The sequence below is a fragment of the Lepisosteus oculatus genome, chromosome 20 (genome assembly GCF_040954835.1).
Source record: "Lepisosteus oculatus isolate fLepOcu1 chromosome 20, fLepOcu1.hap2, whole genome shotgun sequence".
In the NCBI taxonomy this organism is placed as follows: domain Eukaryota; kingdom Metazoa; phylum Chordata; class Actinopteri; order Semionotiformes; family Lepisosteidae; genus Lepisosteus; species Lepisosteus oculatus.
Genome location: NC_090715.1, coordinates 13482495 through 13508604, shown reverse-complemented (window position 1 = coordinate 13508604; position 26110 = coordinate 13482495). Strand labels below are relative to the sequence as shown.

The 26110-nt window shown below is 39.0% G+C and overlaps 1 protein-coding gene and 1 long non-coding RNA gene across 3 annotated transcripts in view; both read right to left on the bottom strand.

Annotated features, from left to right (window-relative positions):
* Positions 1-5816, bottom strand: part of LOC138224372 (uncharacterized) — a 77555-nt gene extending 71739 nt beyond the window's left edge. The window contains exon 1 of one of the 2 annotated variants that reach the window (XR_011182845.1): positions 5722-5816. This is a non-coding gene — a long non-coding RNA (uncharacterized lncRNA). Of the gene's footprint in view, positions 1-5611; positions 5701-5721 lie in introns of those variants that run through there. The other variant, XR_011182846.1, reaches the window with a different exon arrangement.
* Positions 5817-13545: 7729 nt separating this feature from the next.
* banp (BTG3 associated nuclear protein) overlaps positions 13546-26110 on the bottom strand; it is a 126839-nt gene continuing 114274 nt past the window's right edge. The window contains exons 12-13 of the mRNA XM_069181240.1: positions 25539-25682; positions 13546-14933 (exon numbers count right to left, since the gene is read on the bottom strand). Coding sequence (XP_069037341.1) covers positions 14805-14933; positions 25539-25682 — 273 coding nt within the window. The 3' untranslated portion in view covers positions 13546-14804. The remainder of the gene's footprint in view (positions 14934-25538; positions 25683-26110) is intronic.

Genomic DNA, 26110 nt, shown 5'->3' with positions numbered 1-26110 from the left:
ACTGTTGTTATTTCCTTGGTACTGGTCTAAGGGTTACAGCAGTGAGCCTAGATGACTGAGCTGAAGAAGAGAGCATCTTCTGCACAAGATGACTGTGACCAGGGTTACCCCAGCACTGGCACACTGACAAAGTGCTGACAGAGGCAGGCTCGGGATTAATGAGCTGGACTGTCCCAAAACAGTGATGTTGGCTAAAGATGCTTCCAACTAGTGCCGAACCTCCTGGAAGGCACTGTAGAGTTTGCAGCATGTCGAAAGATGAAAGGCTTCAGGAACAGACGTGTTAGAGGCACTTATGATTTGCAAATGCACATTGCATGAATGCAAAATTAAAAATACTAAAAACATACATCTGGAGGTTTCAAACTAAATAGAAAACTAGAAAATGAAAAAGTCTGCAATTAAAAAAAACAGTTCTTAGTCAATTTCAGATTTAAAGACTTTCAAGTGGGATCAGCATGACCCTAATTTACACTTTGGACTGAATGAGCCAGTCATCCAATTCACAAACTCAAGGCTCATATCACTCGAGCATTGCTGGTCAAAGAACACTGCAGTATGTGTGCCACAATATCAATCAAGCAGACTAGATGAAAAAGAAATGATTCAATGTGTATATATTTCTTAAGAAAGATCACCTCTAAGAGGCCTTGCCTGGTCTTTTACTAGGCACCTAATGTATTAAGGTAGGTAGTCACAGGAGTTTCAGGGCTGTGCATCTATCTTGTTAAGTTACAATTCCACGCAATTTCAACTCGAATGACTATTTTTTTAAATGACACTGAAATAATGACTGAGATAATAACTGTGGATTTGTGAAGTATTGATCCAGCTGTACAAGTAAAAAAACACAGGTACTGCACTGTCTTAAAATGCCACAGGGATATTTTGACTTTGCATGGAACAATCCAGATCTAAACCTGAAATATACAGTACTTTAGCCTATAATCTGGCTGTCAGCCCAAAAAGGGGATTATAGGATACAATTCAGTGATTATATTTTGTCAATGATATTCAGGTAAATATGAGGATAGAAAAACAATTTGATCATACATGGACATGTCCATACTTTTTTAATAGGCAATGAGTATAACGAATGTCCATGAGAGTTTCAAGAAAATCAAAACAGCAAATACTTTCTGTAATTTAAATGCTTCTAATTTCACTTTTCAAGTTTTCACAGAGGTGATCTTCAGCCACTGTAGGAGGATCTTAGAAAACTGAACTACTCTAATTTATAATACATGGAAATGAGCATGGAAAACATTGTCTTCCACAGCGATTAATACTAGGGCTAAAACTGTACCAAAAACACATTATTATGAAGATATTAGAGCAAAGGCAAAAATAATTATTTCCTCAAAATGAAAGGTTATATCTTGTTTCACCTTCTGTTTCATATAAAACTGAACAACAGTTTTAAAAATTCCTCCATTACAACATAGTGCCGAATCCAAAATGCCATTCAAATCAAAACAAATGAGAGACTTTGGTAGCAGAAATAACGAACCTAGGATTACTTCCTGTCACTTTGTAAAACCGTACACCCTTCAGAGATCCAGAGAAGCACAGGCAATACTTTTAGGTGTAGCCTGACACTGGAAGAACCCACACACTGCACTGTTAAACATTTAGTCAAATGTCATATGGTAACGTTTTTTAACAAATGTTAATGTGTATGTTTGACAGAAGCTTCACATGGTTTCCATATTTTAGTAACACATTCTGCAAATGACAACTTAATGGAACAAGCTGAAACCACACTTTCTTGCCTAGATTTTCAGATTATAGACAGGCAGATGCTTTAAGGTGTAGCGTTCCATGAATAAAGCAGGTTTTTTTTTGCAAAGCCACATTCAAGATATGAGTGCTATTTCATGTCAACTCGTCTAAACATTCATTCTTTCTGTAAAACAGAAGATAGAGATTATGTATGAAACAAGGCCAACTATCAATCTGGAACCCCATCATAGTTCTGTTTAGTCATGTCTCACAGCAGGTTTCAGACCATTTGTTTCATTTATCCTGAAAACTTTGTCATGTTGTCATTAATTCAGACAAAGTAGGTAGGTAATACAATTCAAAGCAAAATACGCTTCTATGTTAGAATGGATAAGCACTTAAAAATCACTCAGCAATTTGACAGTTGGACATTTTTAATTTTAAGATGCTCAGGAACACAGTCAGTCTAAGTTTTATCTGACTTCAAAGAACCCTATTGAAGATATACTGTAGCTACTGTAGCTATCCAGACTAGACTAAATGTTATAATGAAGGTCATTTTTAAGATCCTAAGATTCACTCCAGAAAGGTTATGCATCTCAATCATGGAGCTCCAGTACAAAAGGGGGTGTATTACAATACACTAAATAAAAGATAAATAACAATATAGTGAAATAAGACCTCCAGGGAAAGCGTGGTATTATTGGTGTAGGGGGACCAGTAGGTGACACTCTTTCCTCCAGTCCAAACTAACGCTCCAGCATAGTGACCAGATACACTTCGGCACTTCTTAAAGCATTCTTCAGACATCACATGCCAACTACTTGAGTCATTAAAGATCTTTTCCCACTATTAGAAAGAGCAGGGTTTGTCCTGGTTAAATTCTGCTCTGTCTTGAACAACCTTCCCTTAAGTTCCAGTTTCTCACTTCACTTTCTGCTGTGCAGGGGGGCTGCTGGCAGATAATAGCTGCCACATATCACCCAGGTGGACACAGCCTTTCAGTGAAGCTTCACTCGTCACATTAACAATAACTACAGTACTGTATGAGCCTCACATTACAGTTACCTAACACCATCTTTAACCTCGAGGACAAATTCAAAAGATGAACATACAAATTAAACAGACTATCAGTTGAACTTTCTGAACAAAAACAAAGGCATGGGTGAAATTAACCAACACAGTGTAGTGAGGTCCATCTGGATACACTACATAAGATCTATAGTAAACAAATATTAAAGTATAGACAATACAAACAAATCCATCATTCTTTATGAACAAACAACACAGAATAAGACATCGTTATCAGTGTGTTGTTATGTTGGCATCCCTGTACAGATAACCATGTATCTCCTCTTTGAAAACATCCCACTGTCCCCTCTTTAATGCTTAAAAAAACACTTGGAAGGAAGTTGCCTCATAAGAATAACAGCTACTCAACATGTTCTGTTTTCTCTAGGAAGGCTTTAGGACTGGATAGGGTGCTTATGATAGATCTGCTTAAGGTCTTGGCACTCCAAATACATTTGTTTCTATGACTTGATATGGTTTCTGCATTCAGGTTCTGACAAAGCTTTTTATCTACAGTGTGTACCAGTGTAGTTACATGTTGAATGAGATACAATTTAACTCCTGCTTTATTCTGTTGTCAAAACATGTACCCTCTAAAACCAACCATAGACAAAAGTGTAGTCAATAACAGAACACCTACAGTATGGAACTTCATGGAGGGAAGGAAAAACAGCATAGTGATAAAACCTAATGCTGATGTCTGGCCAATTTATATGGATTATATCTGACAAGCTGCAACATGTTTTTTTTTTCCTGAATGTTTTTTTTTTTTAATTACAACCTTTTTGTGACTTTCAAGTATAATTTCTCAGGGAAACCACATGAATAAGACACACCATCCTTGCCAAGTCACTCCATAAGTCATTGGATACTTCAAAACCTCTGTTGTGCGATACAGATGTATATTTATAATATTGCGGAAAGCTCTTACGCCTTGTTTGGATGTTTACAGTACATACTGTGAAAACCATTGTACACTGACCACCGCTGGATGGACGATTGCAAAAGAAAACAAAATTGGAAAATGTTGTGCATCAGAGCTCCAATGAGGAAATAATTTTACAAAAATGCCTAACAGGCGTGTTAGAACCTGCATTGGTCTTATACACAACCCAAATTGACCACAAACAGATTTTACAGGAAATACGGCACTGATTATAATAAAGGCCTTCTGTCATATGCAACCCCCCGAAACATTTTTCCTTTTCCCAAAAGATCTGGAATTGTCAGCCCCACTTGGAGGTAGTAGCCACCCTCTATTAGATTTGCTGTAGTCTGCCAATAGTCTTTGAAGGTTAACTACATTGTGGGCACAGCAAGTCATCCAACAGCTAACAATATGACCCAAGAGCTTTTGTTCTAAAGAGAACATAGACTAAGTTGTTTATCTGTCTCAATTAAGGCAGGAAAGTGAGCTTCCCACACACACTATTGACACATGATCAACCCGAGGGCTATACTCACATCTCTGGCAGCTTTCTACACAAGCATCTAGACGCTATTAAACGTTAGGACAGTCCCTTAACAAAGAAACAGAACCTAAGTGCCTAGAAGGCCCGATAGGATTTCTTTTGTGGAGCTCCCAGATCAGCTGATATCTTTGACTTGAGGATATTGTCCAGTGAACTGCAAATAGCTTTTGTTTCCTATACATAAAAGAAGTGTATAATGCATCACTAGGAAATGTGTATACCGTGTTTGACAAATACAAGACTATTGAATTCTTCTGTTCCTTTAAAGAGGTTGTTACTTTAAACAAATCACCAGCATCACCACGTTGTTATCATTAGCTGAGAACAGATTAAAACATCCTAAACAATAACCATGTTTTATAACTTCCTGAAGGGTCGGGCATTAGTCTTTACCTAGTGTGATGAGGAAACGCTGCAACATGAAAGAAGACCTCACAATGCTGCCAGCAGCTGGCACGTTTCATGCTCTGGAAGAAACGTAAAAACATCCTCTTTACCCCGGTCGCTTGCCAAGACCAGAAGACAGTTACGGCGCACACTACACTCGTCTTCCAGCATAATTATTAATTGCATTGTGAAAATGAAAACACCTGTTATTTGTTTGGACCATTTAGGACAAATACCAGAAAATAGTAAGGAATGCAGGAGTTAAAACACTTTTTACCACCTGCATTGAGAACACACGCGGGCGATTTGTTATTTTCTTTTATCGGTAAGCAAATTTAAAAGTTAAACACGCAGGACATTGAATTCTGGAAACCCACACCTCAATACGCTTTAAAAGCAAAAGCAATTTGCTGTATTGTTTTTGGGACATGTATTAAAGTATCCACCTATTGTAAGTAACCACTCCGCCATCAGTAATATCTTCAAGCATATCCTCAATTGTAGTTAGATTTACATTTTTCAGTGGGACGGATACTGCATGTTTCAGATTTAGGATATTCAAACACGACCATTTGACTGTAAACCTTCCTCCGCAAAAATCAAACATCTTTTCCTCGAGGTTTGTACCGCGGCGTTTTTGAAGCAACATCGTGTAAAGGTATTTTACTGAATTCAGCGTGTTTGTTTTGTATTTGCGATTAAAACAAAACAATCCCGGAAAAAGCAGAATTACATAATGTTTTTTCATCCAGTACATCTCATAAGTAAGGGTTCATTGGGAAGTGGTTCCTAATAGCGCAACTAAATACACAAATCATGAAACAATAACGTCCTGTTCAAGCAGGGATTTTTGTTGTTGTTCACAAGCACAGGAAGATGCTAAATTCTTTCCATTCATACGACTTCACGCCTGTCAAATTGTTCAAGCACGAATCTACCACACAACCTCTTGTCCTCACCTGAAAGGTTCAGAGCGAGGCCACCTTGTAGCTTTGCAGTAGTCACAAGTAAAAGGTTATGAAGTTTTCAAAAGGATTGAAAAGTTTCGCATGCAGCTGCAGCGACTCACCCCTGAAAACGAGGATTTTAAAAAAAAATCCTGTACTGCCGCCAGTAACACTTCGAAGAGCTACAGATTAGCTGCAGAATAACTTTCTGCTCTGTTTTGATGCTGAGAGTTGTTTGCATCCCTATCACTCAATCCGGAGAGTAGTCCCCACTTTGGGCTAGGGAATCCCTCCCCACCCACTCGAAAACTGTTTAACCAGTGCGGCACCGCCGGTGAGCAGAGCACTTCGCTCACATTGTTGCTCAGGAATGGAGAATTCCCTTACATGTGCAGCTTGAAAAGCCATGTCATATACAGTAGGTGTTACATTGCACTTTCGCTCCGTTGAACCGGTGTTGAAAAAATGAAAATAAGGAAACGCTACTGCTGCTCAATGCATTTGGAGTGTGAAAATGGAAGAAATGAGAGACCCCATTATGACACCATAGGCCAGAGTGTCCGAATCCGGAATCTTTCCTCACTGTAAACTAAATCAGAGAACCTAGATTTCATATACTGTACCATTGCAAGTCTTTTGCATGATCTTATGCTAATATATATGAGACACCTACTAGGTTAATTAAACAATTAAGGATCATAGGAACAAGTAACAGGTTCATTCCATCCTGAAAAGAGAAGAAAGAAAACACAACGTTTCGGCAGAATTTCTTTTAAAAAATCCCCGTTTTCAGGAGTGAGTCGCTGCAGCTGCATGTGAAACTTTTCAATCCTTCATAACCTTTTACTTGTGACTACTGCAAAGCTACAAGGTGGCCTTGCTCTGAACATTTCAGGTGAGGACAAGAGGTTGTGGTAGATTCGTGCCTGAACATTTTGACAGGCGTGAAGTCGTATGAATGGAAAGAATTTAGCATCTTCCTGTGCTTGTGAACAAAAAAAATCCCTGCTTGAACAGGACGTTATTGTTTCATGATTTGTGTATTTAGTTGCGCTATTAGGAACCACTTCCCAATGAACCCTTATTTATGAGATGTACAGGATGATAAAAACATTATGTAATGCTGCTTTTTCGGGAATTGTTTTGTTTTAATCGCAAATACAAAACAAACACACTGAATTCAGTAAATATACCTTTACACGATGTTGCTTCAAAAACGCCGCGGTACAAACATCGAGGAAAAGATGTTTGATTTTTGCGGAGGAAGGTTTACAATCAAATGGTCGTGTTTGAATATCCTAAATCTGAAACATGCAGTATCTGTCCCACTGGAAAATGTAAATCGTAATTAAACACCCGAAGAAGGCTCCACAGCCGAAACGTTGTTTTCTTTCTTCTCTTTTCAGCATGGAATAAACCTATTACTTGTTCCTTTGCAGCCTATGCATGCTGTCGAGCTGCCCACCCGAACTAATTAATTATCATTTCAGCTTAGTGAAAGTCCTGCAATGGAATAGTATCAGGTTCTAGTATTACTTGCACCTGATACTATACTGTAACAAAATGAATCTACAAAGAGAGGAGACCATGTTGCCTTTAGTACAGTTGAGTGAACATAAATGTCTTCCAGACACCTCTGGAGGGAGCCCAGAGTTCACTCCACAGCCGTCTGGGAGGGGAGCTTGTTGCAGACACCCGCAGCTCTTTATGTAAAGAAGTGTTTCCAATCCTCAGTCCCAAGTGGTGTCCTTTTAGTTTGCTACAATGAGCCTTAACAGGAAAATGGGATTGATATGATGGACATGAGAAATGTCCTTCAGAGTGGGACAAGCAGACATTGCAATGTTGGCTGCTGGGATAATTGGCCCTGGTGTCTGTGTGTGCCCTGCAGTGGCCTGGCATCCTGTCCAGGGTGTAGCCTGCCTTGCGCCCGTTGCTGGCCAGGATAGGCTTAAGCTCCCCCTTAAATGGATGGAAGATCTCTCATTAACTTTTTTTTTCTTGTTAAAAACACCACCTGTTTAATTGAGCCTCATTAAGTTTTTCTTCATGGACTTTAGAAATTGGTGATTTGAATGATGCCCATGAAAACTGCTGGACTGGGCTCTCCAGGACCCCTATCGTAGTGACTTAGACAGGAGTTTTTTAGCTGCCTGTGCCTGAATTTTTCCTGACTGATGCTTCTAGCAGAGCAAAGAAATGCAAATTGAATGTAATGATCTGGGACAATATATTCACGAATCACCACTGGATGAACCACATTAAAAGATGTGAAATCCGAAAAATGTAAACTGTTATACATTACAGGAGGAAAAGTGTTTCTTGGCTTTTGGAAAAACGCCAATTTCATAAATACCCTAGCTCCCTAAAAGGCTTGTTTTGGAAGATTAAAAAAGATTAAGAAGTGTTGATTTATTTTCTTGGAACCTGACCACTGTATATTTTGACTTTTAATATTTTATTGTGGTCCAAAAATGTGCTATGCACTTCAACATCCTAACATAATTGACAATTTCAAAGTGCCCCAAAACAGGAAGAACTCATTATGTTTTTGCTAGAAGTATAATTTTAAAAGTCAGAATAATATTGTTCTAACACATGAAGCATCATGTTATAATCTTGATTCTCAGTGTTCCCCAGTGTTTTGTATTTTGTCATTTTTAATATGAGAACAAGAGGAACGGTTTAGGAGACAGACTTACTTTCAATGTTTTCAGAGTGATACATACTGTAGTTACTATGAAGGTTAAGAGACCCTAGCATGGGATATACTGTATACTATATAAAAGAGTGACAGTATCAGGTCCTTTGGGTTTCAGTCTGTTTGTCTGCGAAACCAGCCACCAGTTCCCAAAGAGACTTGTTGAATGTGAGTGTCTTGCCAAGAGCATCCTAGATATGGTCAGTGCGACTGAGGATTGTAAATGTGCAGACAGTTCCAATGTCTCTGTCTGAGAGTGGAGGAGAAAAACACGGTATTTTGTGCCATTTTTGCTGTATCAAGGTATAGCATAGCATCACAGTGATGATATGAAAACCTGACTAATATGTTTTCAGTCATAAAAGATCTTGAAATACATACTGTAAGACCAAAGGGTTCAAGACAAAAAATGACATTGTTTCAAGTGTAAAATAGTGGCCATACACGAATAATTAGTTTATTAAAGTAATGTCAATAATTAATTAAAGTCATCTCAGTTAATCCCATTTACACGGGGGAAATCAGTATAATTAACCTCCTAACAGAGACCTCCCAGTTTTATTCTAAGGCAACACTGTAGTTTGTAGTAGGATATTAAACCCAATATATTATCATGTGTTGTTTGGCGCACTGTGCAGTTTGTTGTAGACATTAGGGTGATTTATTATCTACTTGGAGAGAAGAGTGTGTCTGTTTAGGGACCAAAGACAACAAAGCCAATTCATGTTAAGCAGAAATAACATAACATGTCTCTTGTCTAATACAATTCTGACAACAATCAATGCCTGTAATGCATTTGTGTTCTAGAACTACATACATTGTTTTGGAATGCACAATTGTCCTGCATGTTACACATCATAATATCGTAACATTCAGAAGAGTGCTGAAATTACATTTCAGTAATTAGATGTTTTCAACCGGTTTTAAATATTTCAATTAAAGTAATTAAGAGAATATGCAGCTCTTTCCAACTTAAAAGAATGAAATAAAATGTTTTTTGTCTGCCTTTCCTCTTGGAAGTGAAACACTTTGAAGACATTATCAAACAATAACAGAAAAGATTTGCAATGTGGGTGCACTGAAACATTGTGCAGAGCATGGGAGTCTTTTTGGTTTTTGGAAGTCGATGATCAGGAACTATCCATCATCATTCTAAAGTACAGCATAAAACAAAATGGAGTAATGAGGATCTGAACCGATCAAATTATAAGGTCTTTAGTTCAGCTGAAGTGGACAAAGAAAACAACCAAATAACTTTTCTTCCAAACTGTTAGAGGGCAGTGCACTACAAAAACAAGCATTATCAAAAAGAGTGAGATTGTCCAATTTTCCCATATGGCCCCAGTCAAAACACCAGCTTTCCACAACTATGACAACATCAAGACCAGGGTGTTTCATAAGGCCCATCTACCATCGGGCCACATGTGTGTTGTCTTCTTCATGCTCCCTTTTTTTCTGATGAAAACCATTCTGACTGAGATGTGTGTCTGTGCGCTGACCACAAACAAAGTTAGCATTTTTCCACTTCCAAACGTGACCTAATTACTAATTTATTTGGCTGATAATTCTATCCAAAATAACTAACATTTGCACGCATTCAAACAGCTAGAGATTCTACTAGTGCAACTGAAGTACTTTGATCAAGGGGACAATAGCAGTAACTCACCAAGGATTTGAACCCACAACCTTTTAGTCCCAAGTGCAGAACCCTAACTACCATCCACATTACTGCCCTTAGACCTTGAAAACCTTCCAAAACACAGACATCTGCTTTGAAATGATTTTGATGTCTATGATGACTTTTGCAGAGCAATTCAAGGTCCTTTTTTTCGATGATGCAATTAGAGGTATTTCACTGAGTCTCAGGCCAACAAATGGTGCCCACAAGAGAGTGCCCATAGGTTTTTACTCCATTTCTCAAGAAGTGAATAACATGGTTTGATTGTGTGCTATCATTCTCATTTTTTCCATTCCTTTCCGGCCAGTCCATGTTTTATAGTTTTCAGCTTCAGGAAACTTATGAGCTATCCCTCAATTTCTTCTGAATTTAATATGAACATTGGTTAAATATTAAAGATTAGTTGAGGTGTAATATGAATTGAACTTTATAAAACAACTTTAATTAACTTTTTTAATTTTTAGAAACAATTTACACAAAATATTAAATTCACTCTGCAAAGACTTTTTAAAAGATGGCAAACATAAAGCACTACATAAAGCACTATTACTTCATTTTTACTGATCGTGTACTGTACCCTTTTCTTTCTTTAGAAACACTGAAGAGAACAATTAACAAATAAGATTTTTTAATGCCACATCTGTTGTACTAGTATGTGCTAGACCTGTAAAACATCTGACTATTTGATTAATAACACTTAATAAAGCCACATAAGATAAGATAAGTGTTATTCAAAACAGGATTGAAATTGTTAAATACATTTATGTGACAGCCTTTCTTTTTATCTGAGGGAGTTGAACTATTCAGGGTGAATGACAGATAGTTTGTGATGCAAACTGGTGATCTCTGACATTTTAGTGTTTTATTTTACTATCATAGGACTGCTTACATTATGGCAACTCAACAGCATTAATTTGAATCCATCTTTCAACTGATGGCTAGGTTTCCTATAACACAGTGTTAACATGTCAAATTAATCCTTTATTTTATACCTACTGTATGTGTATGTTCTGTGCTTGACAGCACGGGTTCACACAAAATCAGGGAGAGCAGAATTTTTCTGGATATCTCTGCAGCATGACATCCTGTCCAGCATATCTATCAGGGGTTTAGAAACACTCAGGTACATCATTAACAGAAAATACAGAGAAATTACTCCCACTCCAAACAGGGGAGATGATTAAGTTAAACGGATAATAGTACAGTCACGCTGTCACTGATGCAAAATGGGATTTGCGAACTGTTGGCATGTTTATGAGGCGTGGAAGTTGTCAGAAACATTACTTTTCTTTGTGAGTGAAGGTACTGGGTGACAAGTCTCATTGCGACACTTGCATTTCAAGTTTAAGGCCTGCAAAGCTAAGTGGGGCGGTCTTGAGTGCATCAGCTGTGCCCAATTTCATTTTTAAGAGACAAACTAGAGGACCAGTCTGGTTTGCATTGCTGCAACCCCGATCCAGCCCTTCCAATGGAGGGTAAAGAAAAAGTAATCAGCACACCAACTACTGTTTAATTAGGAAGACTATGTACTTTAAAACAACATTTAAAATGTGTGTATTAAACAAAAACCACTGAAACTGTAACAGGATATGGAATTAATGGAATAGAGAAGTCTGGAAGTCAGTGGCTTTCAATCTGACAGGGGTATTTATCTGAGTAAATATGTCCCTGAAAACAATAAATCTCTAAAGCAAAGCAAAGTCTATTCCTCTGAAACAAAGTTTGTTTATTCAGCATCTGTGCTATGCAATGTTTGCACAGCTGCCTAATGCACAGGGCACTTATTAATTCAGCATGGGTATAATTTCATATAAACAAACTCCATGGTTGTATCATATCAGGAATCCCTTACAGTGCACTTCTATCAGTAATGTATTCTTTCAGACTGTGCGTGTTTTATCTCATAGCCGTTAATAACATGGTCATTACCTGTCAAAGGCCCTCAGCTCGACAGCAGGCCTCCTAGGATCTCAACCTAATACAGTACATGCAAGCAGCACTGCAAGGCAGTAAAATAATGTCATGAGCTCCACACTTAATCAACCAGTCAAGGTGCGCGTTTACTCAGACAGCAGGTTAAGCTGCACCAGCTGTTGCGGGTTGAAACCTGGGCCATTAACTGTGATTAACATTTTACAAACCGGCAGAGACTGACCACCGCAGGGTAGCTACTGTAGGATGTTTTCAAGTTTCAACAAAAAAAGCCACGACTGGGACTTCCTGGGTGTGTGCAGTCTCGCAGTCACATTGGCGAGAGTCACGCCGCCCCTAAAACTGACGCTGACTCTCCTATAAGGCGGGCTGGCATTTGGAGAAGTCAAAAAGTAAACCACTCTGACAGGTGTGCGTGTCACAGGACCATGTCTGCATGCCCTCTTTCCTCCCTGGCAGGAAGTTGTAGCTGTAAGTTTAAACAAGGCGTTGATTTGATTCATTATCTGAAAGCCCCCTGTTCATGATAAGGGTCACAGCGATGTGGAACCTGCAAGAGGAAAGACATACCGCTTCCCTGGTCACCTGGTCAATCAAAAGGGAGTAAAACGTCCAATAAGTCATTGCAAGCAGTCGCTAAGGCTAACGATGGGTCTCAGTGCTGTGAAATATTCTGTGATCAGCAATCTTTTGTCTCTTGTTCAAACAGTTCTGGTTGATAACATAGTGTGTACATTACTAAAAGAAACGCCAAATATATTTGGGGTGTTTTGTTTTTTCAGGGAGATCTTTTTACAAATGGCTGATTGTAGAAACACTTGTCAGGAACTAAACAATGAACAGAAAATTTACAGGCTACTGTAAATCAAGAAACTGTTAGGGTTATCTTTGCTATACTGTAGATGTTTTTCCTCTCTCCCTTATTTATTTATCACAGATGCTTAGGAGTCTTTTCTGTAAAATATCTATTGTTCACAGTTAAATATTTCAGTTGCAGAATACCCAAACTGACTTTTATCAGGAGACGCATTTCACGTTTTGCTAGCAGTTGATATGTTTGTCAAGAACTTCTGAGATTGATTTACAAAATAACGTTTGATCAGATCATTCAAACTGAACTGTAAATCTCTCAGAACCTACAGACTAACTGCAACTTATGAACAACTTTTTAGCAAGAAAGAATCCTAGATTTCGAAACAGAATACTTCTGTATGTGCAATATTACTATCATACACAAGATTACAAGAAATTCTGCTGACTCTACTGTATGATCAGTTGCTTTGCTTATGTGTGCCTAAAACTAAGCCAAGAGATCCCCAGCACATGCAAATTTATTTAACAGTGCATCTCAGAAATTTCCCTTTCTGTGTGAGTTTGTATTGTATCCTATACTGTACATAACAGCAGTTAATTGTAGGTCTCCATACAACACAGGGTCATGGCAACCTTCATTTTTTAATAAGTACTTGAATGTATGTTGATGAATGAGAATCAATTTCTGAAAGAATAATAAGAATATCATATGCAAAGTCGAATATTTTTCAGGACCAACAGAAATTCTGATATCAGTTCAGCAGAAATTCATGGAAGAGATTCACTAAATGCTTTAGAAGTAAGTGAAACTGTTTTGCTGTATTCACATTAAAATATTAATTTACTTTACTTTTACTTTACTTTATCACTTTATTGGCCATGCTCTATACAATTTCTCGTATTAGGAATTTGTCTTTTCGCAGACCTCAGCTTGCTCTCCATGAGACACACAGACGGGGAGAGAAGCTTGGGGTCAGAGCACAGGGTCAGCCATTTATACGGCGCCCCTGGAGCAGTTGGGGTTAAGGGCCTTGCTCAGGGGGCCAACGGAGTAGATTCCTCTGCCAGCCGTGGGATCAAACCAGCAACAACCTTCCAGCCACAGGGTCAGATCCTGAGTCACAGAGCCCTTGCTCACTGCTCACAGAGTCACTTAATCCATTAAATAGCAGTGTGAAAAGATAATACTGTAACTAATTTAATTTGAAACAACTAGTTGGCAAGTGATGTACAGTGTAGACTATAGTCCTCTTTCAGAAAAACAATGTAGGTGAATAGCAAATGACAAATTACCATCCTCAGTTATCTTGTATTGGACCCACAACTGACAAACTTTTCAGTGCACCGCTTCATGTAGATAAAGCCTTGTAATTTCGTACACATTTTTCAGCACAACTAGTGGAGAAAGTAGGTTAAACTGCCCTGTCTCCTCAATATACTGTAGGTCTGACCAGTGTTCATGCCAAACAGAATAAATGTCAGGAAACATGGAGAGTATCTGTCTCCCTTAGCAAACAACAAAAAGTGTGTTTATTCACTTAAAGAAATCCCATTAAGTAAACAAAAAAATGTCCTAACCTTTGAATGAATCCATTACTTTATCTATCCATAAGCTTTCCCCTACTCTTCTACGCACAGTAAAGTACGTTCAATATGGAAAAAAGGAAGACAAACTCAAATAAATGACACAACAAAATGAAAAAAGACGGGGAACTACAATTCAGTGTAGCACCCTTTCAACAAGATTTGCTTTTGCACAGTTAGTACTTTTTTGTGTCTCAAGTGACTTGAAAAGCTGTTTGCACCAAATTGCACTGTGTTCATTTTTTCTTCTGCCAGAAGATGCACTAGCTAAATTTAGAAGAAGACTCTTTGAAAGAACATTTAAAACAGTGTCCTTTAGTTTGTCTCTAATGTGGATTTTGAAGCTTGGATTCTGCTCCTTGACCAATAGGAAGGGAAAGTTATTATTGCTGAAGGTCCAGTTTTTTGTTTCCAACCTGCAAAATTAGCTTCATGCTTTTAGGCCTATATCATCCATGGCTCAAGATCGCTGGTTTCTGAATGCTGGCTGTGTCCTCTCAGCTGCCCACACTGTTGACTGGCATCTGTATCTGCACAACCTCTCCATTTTCACCCTGCTGGATCTGGATGGCTCCATGCTTGATCTCCATGTCTGACTGTAAGGTGGGAGTCAAAGTCTCTGCCCCCTGAAAGAAAAGACACATCAGAGACTGGTCAAACACTGACCAAAAATACAGCCAACAGACTTACATATTCCCTTTCTTTTTGCCTCATGAAGAATGAACCATGAGCAAAACAGAAGTGTGAGCCAAATACTGGACATATACATAGTTTAAAACTATAAGTTTACTTCTCTCTCCCTTGTCAATCAGACAGAGAGGGGAAAAAGAAGAACACAAATCTCACATTCAAAACACTCTCTTAGTAAAACATAAAAATCAGAGCGCAGTGAAGGCTTCTGTTGTGCATTTGCAAGTGAATCCACAGGCTGATGCTATTCTGATACATGATTCACAAAACCAGGAGCATGAAAGAGTAGCAAAAAACTGGTTGACATGACTCTATTATGTGGCCATTCTTTAATTTCCATGTCAGAAAAAAACATTTGCCCAAATTATGAACTTGGATTCAGTTGTCATTCATGGACCATTTCCTGCTAATTTTGCACTTCAGTAGCTCTATTTGATTAAATAACAGCTATCTGTAGCCAATAATCCTGTACAGGTGTCACTGTTAATGTTGTTTCTAAACAGTAAAGACCATGTTCATTTGAATCTTAATGAACAGAACTTGACTTTCACAAATATTAGAGTATGGGATGGTCCAAATAATGAACAGGTATGAACTATGAACATTTTACTCATCTAAACATTGATAGTTGACAAGTTTCACAAGACGGGTAATGGTTTTCCTCCAACACACGCTATGGAAGCTATTTAAAAATCAGCATCTCCAGACAAATAAACCCATCAGTAATTTTTCAACGGTCATATAAGCGCTACCACATGTTTACTTCCAGATGAAGCCAATTCTCGGTAAGATTAAAAAATACATTTTAGAAGAAATAAAGAGGAACAGCTCAGATGGCCTCCCGAACCCCAAGCAATTGCAGTTTGGATGGAAATGAAATGTGGTTCTCATGATAACCAAGAGGTACAGTCTATTTCTTCTTGGCATTTATAGATGAACCAAAACAGAATGAGGTTTCATGTTCAGACTTAAGTCCTATTTATCTGTTACACTGAGCCAGTAAATGCAGCAGGATTCAAGTCAAGAAAAACACCTGAAAAGCTATTTGCCAAGTGCTGTAATGTGATTTTTATATACAAGATTACCGTAGGAAAATCAGTTTTAAGCTTAAATTTCCTTTAGTTTTTATTTTCCTCAAGAGGTTTATTTAAGTCCTATCTATCTGTTATACTGAGCCAGTAAACACAGCAGGATTCAAGTCAAGAAAAACACCTGAAACACTGTTCACCAAGTGCTGTAATGTGATTTTTACTATACAAGAATACCATACGAAAATCTGTTTTAAACTTATATTGCCTTTAGGTTGACCTCTTTTCCTCAAGAGATGTATATATGTCCCTAAAATACACCCCCTCTACGTTCAATTTCTTTATAACAGTATAGGCAAACAAACTAATCTTGCTGGGTGTTTCAGCTTTCGGCCCCAGAACTTATAAAACAAGAAAGATCAAATCTGAGGCAATTCTCTTTCTAGTTTAGATTTCTTAAAGCATAGGTTCATACTGAGAAATCACCTGAGCCAGCACTGCACATCACAGTAAAACTAAAGACACAGCATGAGAAAGAGATGTGCGACCTGTCAAAAATGAAGTCGCAGTGCAAAACAATCCAATGATGGAAGTTGAGCAGAACAGATAAGGAATAATATATCTACCATTACAGTTTCACACAGCAAGCTAAACTCATAGGAAAGTCTGTGGACAGTCAGACAATGTAAAGAAAGCCCTTGCAAGTTGACAGTGTGAGCTCCTTTGTCTTGTATATAAAACCTTTACATCTTTAATGTTCCTTGTTATTCTAAGGGTGAGTGTTTGGCTTTCATCTTCCTCTGCATTATCTGATTCAGAGCTATGCTTACCCACTTCTCAGCAATCTGTTCCAATCACTGAAAAAGTGGCACACTCTGTGACCAATGTAAAGTAAGTGCATGGTAGCACAAAGTTCAATCCACAGGAGAACATCTGACACACATTATGCGGGTATCTCATTAAGGTCTTTTGTAAGGAAATGCGTGTTCCATTCCACATGAGTGAGTAAGCTGACAGAAATGACCTTTGCTTATTTTCACTCAAACAAAACAGTGTAACCAATGGGTTTATGGAAATAAATACGAACCTCCTAGTCACCTTAAACTTCACATAAAATGAAGACTGACTTGGGAATGTCAACCACACTTGCAGGAATAGGAAATGTGAGTTGTTAGGCATCAACTAGCCCGACTGTGCAAGTGCATTCCCTCCCTAGCCTACACTGAGTGAAGCACATCAAACTTGAGTTCTGAGTTCAGGCATCCAGGTTTCAAACAAAGAAAGTTCGTCACAATCTACAGGTTACACAGCTTCTTAAAAAAACACCCTATATTGAGTTCAGGCACCCAGCAAGTTACAAGTCACTACCTATGAGAAAAGCATGAAAGTACTGTGCCGATTGGGCCCAGCTGCTTGACCAGAAATCCTAGGTGGTACAACTAACATTCAAACTTGTTCAATCTGGGACCCAGAGCTCATCTCTGCTCTGAGCAAGTGCCCCTACTGGCTGAGCTACTCCAGAGTCACCCAGACTCTGCTTTTGCAATTTTATTCCATGTTAATTTTCACGAATGGTTATTAATTCAATTGCAAGTACCCATCTGCCTCTGCCTCCATGGTCTTATGCAGAAAGTGAGAGCGAGAGGAATCAAGGCTGGCACGTGTCCTTCCTGATACTCCCCATTGGTGATGCTCTTGCTTACAGAATCAGTCTCTCGTTCTTTAAAGTTTAATTTAAAGAAGGTTTTTTTTTGTTTAATCCACCACTTCACATTCTTGTTTAGCAGATTGCACATTTGTGTACTTAATCAGCATATACAGATGACTCAGGCAAGCTTGATTTTGCTTATGTTTTCTAATTCGACTCTCATTATGCATGAGGCTCTCTGTCCTTTTCACACACTGTGAGCCATCCGTTTCCAATCACCGGGGTGAAAACGCCAACGGGAACCGGCACGGGTTCAAGTGCTTCAGGCACAGACGCCCCACTTCTTCTCTCTCCATTCTCAAATAAATCAGAAGCCCCCCCAAAAACAATCTTCAAGACAAATGTTATACCAAGGTGGCAGTACGGCACAATAGATTTCGAAATTTGAGGTTTATTTTAATGTCTTGTTTTTCTTTTTTCATTTCATGAAGAGGGGGGGAGGTTCAGATTTTTGACTGGCTGACGAATGCAAACTGCTGGTGAATAGTTTTCCATGACAGACCAGCAGTGCTTGAGAAATATGTCAGTGTTTAGTAGTAAAAAGAATAAGTGTCTGAGAACAACCACCAAAACAAGTGGCAGCTGGCCTAACTGTTTGCTTTGGACTGGCAAGACCATGATTGAACTGATTTTGTGTGTACTAGGGATCTACAGGGAACTTTGACTGTAACATTCTGATGCTTAGATGCCTAAGAAATAAACAGGGTTCCAGACTGCTAAAGGATATCTTTAGGGAATCCATAAGGATGCTGGATCCAAACTCAAGCAAGATTAATTGTATTTAGTGTCATGTGAAGTCCCATGATGCCCAACAGATCAGGCTTCGAGAGTCCCAGTGTTAATGTTACATGATAATATCATGTGACACAGCAAACAGAAGACCACAATCTGTGTACGAGATGTCTATTTGTCCAATCTCAAGCCAAGCCTCCAACTGCTGACACAGCAAGACCAACACGACAAGAAACAAATACTTGCAAAACCCAGACTAACTTCTTCTTTGAGCAAACTGAAGACTTAATACATTAAAAAACAGTTGCAAACAGTATGGACCAGTCCTTGAGAAATCTGGGATAAAACAAAGTTCCAAGGAAGCTTAGCAATGTACAGAGTAGAGTAGAGTGAAGTACAGAAATCAGGTTTCCTCAGATTCTGGTGAGCAGAAAACAACGGACTACATAAGGATTTTAAATAAAATAGACTCGTACAGACATCCGAACGTGCATGGCAGGCAGCTTGAATTTACACTTTACACTGTGTTTATGTGAACTTTCACATCTCATTATACACAGCTGGAAACAAAGATGGGATACAAAACTGGTAACTCTTTCTGGAATCATCTGCAAAGGGCTTTAACTGGACAGAATTCAAGCACATCTGTACGAGAAACCCGGCAACATAAGGGACTGATACCGTGAGCCGAATGTTCTGAACAGCGTACAGAAAACAAATGTAAAGCAGGTCTCCTAAATACCACGAACTGCAACCACAAGTGTTGCAAATGTCTAGGCTCTATTTTCTTTTATAATGTCAAGGCATGTGGAAAATATGCTAGTTCCCAATGGGAATCCCAAAATATTGTTTCTGTGCAGGAAATAGAGCAGCTTGACAATGTTTGCATATTTTTAGTCTAAAGGGCCTTTCCGTGTTGCAAGACCACTTGAAAGAAAAGAAAGTCACTTACTGTCCCTGGCACATGAATGGCTTACATGACACACATGGCAGTCATTTTCACATTCTTTGCTTCTTTGCAAGCAGGCTAGGTTTTCTAATTATTTTTGGTAATTATTAGCTCCCCAAAAATGTTCTTTGTTTTGAATTTTTAGATCAGGATTCAAAACATACACTCACATGCTGGGATAATTTTTTTGTTGTTTACATGCCTAATTTAATGAAGGATTTGTAACAGCACGAGACAGTGACCCAAACCAATCTTGATTATCATGCTCCAAAATTCAGCAGACAAAAGATCTGATTACTCCTTCACATATAATAACCTACAAGACCATACCGGCCATGTCTGTGCAACAGGTTGCTTTTGGTTAAGGTTAAAATATGTATTATCTTCCCTATCAAGGCATACCGACTTTATATGTGATGAATATTTAAAAATACTGCAATATCCATGCACAATAAACAGTAACTGTTTTTGATGCACTGAAAAGTTAAACTAAGCTTAACATAGGAACAAGTAAGAGGTTTATTCAATGCTGAAAAGAGATGAAAGAAAACACAACATTTCAGCTGTGGACCCTTCTTCGGGTGGAAGCTACCCACCAATTTTCTGGTTTACTATACTTCTTTAGCCAGTGCTGTCTATATGGGAGTTTCAGTTTCTTTGGGATTTTCAAATAGCCAACTAGTAATCCTTAATAAATGCCAAGGAAACAGAACATAAAAGAAGCTACATGAGTTGAAAGCTGTGTATTTGTTGAACACTCTCACGTATATACTGTGTGGGTGTGTGCACAGAAGAAAAAATAGTCTGGGTGCTTTCGAGAAGCCTTTGAACAATGTTGGGATTCTTGTATGAGCAAGGGATGTGAAAGTTTGAATAAAAGAGACTACAAGAAGACCAAAAAACAGGGAAATATGGATCTCTGGGGATAACAACAAGAGAGAGAAAAATAAAAGAATTGATTAGAAAACATAAGAGTCTGTGACATCATTGTCAGCACGAAGGAAAAACAAAGTCCTGAGCTGGACACACAGAATGAAACATAGACCAAATACTGAAATAATGCTCATGAAATAACCAAGAATATGAGCCCCAAGAAGCATATTCAATTGTAGAATTGACAGGCACAAACAGACATTTACTGAAGAATCATTCCAGCAGATAAATACTTGAAATGATGAGGATATAAAGACATGCTCTGCATGTCCTTAAGACATTATATTTACCATATTTTTAATGGAAATTATCCCCATTATTTCAGACAACATTATGATGTCGGAGGAGTTAAATGGATTGATTTTGAAATACAAAAACATACATGATTTTTTAATATCAATGTTCCCAGGAAAATGCCACTGTGTAGCTCTGGCCACAGTTTGGAGAACTAAATTTACACACCACATGCTAGTAGGCACTTCATATTACACTCCAAACTTCCATCTAAGTTTCAAAGATGTTTTTCTTGCATTAAGATGTGGTAATATTATCATTGATCTCAACCAGTCTGAACTTTATTTTACAATTTTCCTTAAATAAAAATAAAAAATAAAGACCAAACACATGTGCATATTACCGAAACCCAATTCTGATGACTCCACAGCCACTAAAATGTTGTTTAGGAAAAAAAAAGAAAAAAGAGTACATAAATTCAAAATGCCTTTGAAACAAAATAATCCATTCATAAGGAAATAATTAAAGAATTTTGAGATAAAAGACCAAAGTGCACTCAACTATTTATTATGGTTTGTTTCAAAGGCAAACTAATGTGAATTTTGATTCAACTTAATCAGACCATACGCAACCAGCAACACCATCATTTTTCATCATTACAGCAGCTTATAAATCTGCCTCACAGAGAGCTTGCTTGAGATAATGCTGTTAAATTACAGTAGGGAGAAAATTCCACATTGACTCTTTGGGAAGAACTAGCAATCTTTAATTTATTATATAGGAAATAATGCAGAGCCTGGAGAAGATAGGTCTGCAGTCTGATTAAGAAGCTCTGCTTAAAACAGCTCAGACTGCTCTTGAACTCCTCTTCCACCAGTCCATTTACTTTGGCTTGACAGCTGTCTTTTGGAGGAACTTTAGCTATCAAAGTTAAGGGAAAAGACAGAGAGAGTTCTTTGAACTATTGTTTGCTTGGTGAGGAAAATGTGCTATTGCCAAATTTTCGCCCTGGAAATGGAACCAGTGAGGCCTTGAAAATGCAAGGGTTATACCCAACATCACGTGTTTCTTTTGAATAACACACTTTTAATTTTGCTTTTCACAGCTCAAACAGCAAAGATGGGGGTAAGCCATGAGAGCACAGCAGTAAGCTTCAGGATGTCACCTTGCATTCAGTGCGGAAGGAATTCCTCCTCAAGGCTGCGGATTGAAAGCTCTTGAGCTGCAGCACACACTCCAGGTGTGTGTGCTCCCATAGCACCAAGCTACAGCTGTAAGTGGCACCATGCAGAGAACAACCCTCATGGACACAGTCTTGCCTACACTGAAGGGAACCCGAGGTCCTGCAAGTCTATGCACTGGACTCAGTTTGAAAATTTGTTGGGATGTGAAAAGGAATGATGATGAAAAATGTTAACAGATTTAGAAGAGTGAAGCATTTGTGTATATACATTTACTCGGCTGAGGCTTTTCACTGGAATGGTTGTGAAGTGTCTCAAGGCTACAACAGCAGTGTCTCACAGCCCAGTCCAGAACCCTGACCACTACTCCACAGTGCATACGATACATACTGTAACAATAAATACATACTGTATTGCTGAAGCTGTGAGACACTGCTGTTGAAGAGCTTCAACGACTTGGAAGTTCAGTGAACATACCGCATCATACCACCTAAAAACCCATTAAACAGCTCTAGGTCAGTCCATCTCTCCGGGACTGATTCAACCAGCCTCCTGACAAAAGAAGAAACCCGCAGTTGTCACGGACGTCCAAAGGGACTAACCGTGGGGAGCAGGAGAGCGGAAAAAGACCCATATGCGTAGCGGCGAGACGGGAAAAAGGCCCGGGCTCATTAGTACAAAGAGTTCAGGAATGCCGTATAGAAACCTATGCCCTCAGGGAGCGGACGTGGGGCTGCCCTGGTGCTAGGCGGGTCTCAGGACATCCGAACATCAATGCTGAGCCAGGACAGAGTGCAAGACCCGGAAATATATAGCCCAAGGGAAAGAGAGGGACAGGAAGGACAGCAGACCGGAAACTAGGGACAGGACAGAGAAGGAGCGCCCTCTGGCTGCAGAGGGCGTGACAGCAGTGTAGTAGGCATGGTGGGAAGGAGGAAATGCAAAGGTAAGTGAAGCACAGAACTCCTTCGGAAATCCCTGACTAAAATCTACACAGGACTAAGACAAGACAAAGATGCCTTAAGAAATAATGGGATCCGGAAAGGCCTTGGTGTCTGCTAAGAGCTGCAGGGTGTTAGTAAATCCCTTCTCTCTCAGGCTCAGGTACTACGGAGCTGAGCTGCCACAGAGAGTTTTAACATCTTGCTATTGCACTGGGAAGGCCTCTTAGCTGAAGCTTCAACCAGGTCATCCATTCTCCCACTGCCTGCAATGGGAAAGAGGATGTCCACCTCACTGATCGGTGGTATAAACAGAGCTGAAAGAACTGCTCCATGTTTCTCTTGAGAGGAGCTCTCACGTGTGTTGGACAGAGCAGTTTTTAAGTGCATTCATCCAGAACCCAGAGCACTCAGCCTTCAAATGTGCACGGAGCTCACATAGTGCTAGGAATGGAAGATCAGTAATGACCAAACTAGCTATACGGCTTTTATAGCTATTATTGACTTTTGATTTTTTGGAAAAACGAAACACAAAAGACATTAATTCATCCTGACTCTTGCAGATGCTGTCTCATACTTTTCTACCGTGATGTATGTTTTAAGTTTCTGGAAAAATGTCTTATATTTCGAGCCAGATATGAGCTTTAAATTTTCAAAGTATCCACATGTTTATTTTTTTCAACACATTATGATGCATGAAACCAAAATAAATAAAAGTGGTCTCAATAAATTGCAAAACTTAAATTGCGTTACAAATTATAATGCACATTATCAGATATGGATGTAGAGCCAAAAGGTTATTTGTTGTTCATCTGATCATAACACATGGTTATAATAATAATTTGGATATACCAAAATGTCACTGAAATTAACTCTGCAATTCCTGTCATAGAATAAGTACAATATATGATTTGCTACTGTATGTTAAATAACTTTCTAAAGATGTAAAATGTGTAATATACTATGAAACCTATATGGAAAAACTGGATGACCTGCTTATTAATTTCCTACCTTTAAACTGCACGTACTGTATGTTAGCCTGGAATATTAGATCTTTGAGGTAACCAGAGAAATTAATATCAAGTGACAGATAACCAAGCCTGTTCTTTTCTTTGGAAACCAGGGCACTTTTTAAATGCACACTGTACAACGCAATCATGGAAAACACGGATGGATGTTATGATGAATCCTGGGATATCAACTGAAAGATATAACTTGTCCTGCCCTGTTTTAGCCTTCTGAAAAAATAATCTGTGCTTTGATCTGCATGCATGGCTTTATTCTGAAGTTCTACCGTAAAGTCTTATTTAGGCTGAGAGAATTAAAAAATGCATATATTCACTGAAGATCTGTTTAGGTAGGCAAGGCATTGTTCTGAAGTTTGAAAAACACTCTCATATACCTGTTTAATATTGATGTGGGTAGAAAATTAAATACAGTATGTGGTACAACCAAAATAAAATTGTTTAGTTTGAAGTCTGGTTGGATTAGAAAAAATCTGTACTGCATACCACCATGTTTGAGTACAAGAGGCACTTCTAATTTGCTTTCTGAACTATACAGTACGTACACATTGCTCGTTAGGATACCACAATATGGATATGGAACTCTGTGTGGCTCGGATCCTCTCAAGGATCATAGGAAGAGACAAGGTCAGATCCTTATTGCTCAGTACTTTTAAGTGACTTTATTTTCGGGGTTCTTTGGCAGAACCTGGGAGTGGGGTATCTCTGATTGTGGGGGTGGGGAGGGCGATGCTACTGTATGCTGTTTTCTTTCTTATACAGAATCAGATTCCTTGCTCTTCTCCTTCAAAAGCCAGAGAGCTCTCTGTATCTCTGTAGCTGATAGAGGGTAAAAAAGGGCTGTGCTCTTTCCCGTACTGTACTTCATTATTTTTTATTTTTTTTAGAAAATCCCTTTGCTGGGAAGGCAAGGTGCAGATAAACTAACAGAAAGAGATCAAAAGGCGGGAGTGGAAAGAGAGGTCTTCGTATGTTTCACCTCAACTTGTTACATTATTAGGCAGGTCATTAGCGCTGTGTTTACAGTCAGCTCTGGAACGGTGCCCTGCCAAGTACTGCACGGAAAGGAACTGATTTGCTTCACCTGCCTGAGCCACTGTCTGCTTGCTTCAATGGGACACTTTTCTTTGCTTGCGTGGAGCCGGTCCTAACCATCACTTGCAGCATGCCGTTTCCTTTTTATAGCTCAAAATGAAAAGAAAGTGGTAGCAATTTTACCACAAGTGCCTACAGCTACTAAATGCTGGCAGGGAATTATACACTCCTCGTGCCAAGAGCGCAGGCTTCAATCAAGATTAGACCTCATCAGCACAAAAACTCTAGGGAGCCAATTGTGAGGTATGCATTATGCTTATCATTCTCTGCCTTTTTTTTGCTACATGAGAACCACCTTGCCTTGACACCTAAAACTTAAAGTATATATTTAAATAAGTATAAACAGGATGTATAATTCATATACCATATATACAGTACAGTATATACAATATACAGATACTGTATGAATTAAGATGCATCTCCGACCTGAGAAATGATTTACTTGCATTTCATTAAGGCTCAGATGTGCATAATTGTCATCATGGCCTTTAGCACTGGGTCTCAATTTGTAGTTTTCAATTTAAGAGAAATTAAGATAAATTCTGAGAGCTGTTAATCTTTAATTTGCCCCTTATGGCCTGGATGCTGTATTCTGCACTTACCCTGGGTTTTGGGTCAGACGTTTGCAAAAATCACTGCACACGCAACATCGTAAGAGCTTACTTTTGCACAGAGTCTGTACCATGACTGCATGACCGAATCACCAACCCCTCACCTGAACAGCGGCTGTGTGGTCAGTCACAGGTGCTAACTGGACGTACTGCACTTGGATGTCGCTCGCCTGCAGTGGTGACCCCTCCACTCCGGTGGCTGTAGGATCGGCAGATGCCACAGCAATGAGCTGGGCCCCTCTCAGGACCTGAAAAAGGAAACAAAGCAGAGTTACTGTATATCCCACAAGCCAGGGAACACCGTGAACTTCACGCTTGTGCTCCCAGAATCAATCCAACATGACTCCAACATGACTCCAACATGACTCCAACATGACTCCAACATGACTCGGTACTTTCTGACCAGGAGGTACCGAGTTTTCTAGAAGACGCAGAAGAGCCTGATCTGCTGTACTTTGTAATCGAAAGTGGATACTATGTGGAAGTGCATAAAAAAACTGTGAACAGGAGGAACCTCTGTACCCAAAGTGCTGTGGAATATGGATCAAGCTACCCAGCCATGTTGGCAGAGCTGGGTTTCTTTAAAAAAGGCTGGATGAGCTCCTCAGATCCTCAGATTAGCTACTACTTCTGCAATTACCTACATGGGCTAAATGGCCTTCTCTCTAATGACAGA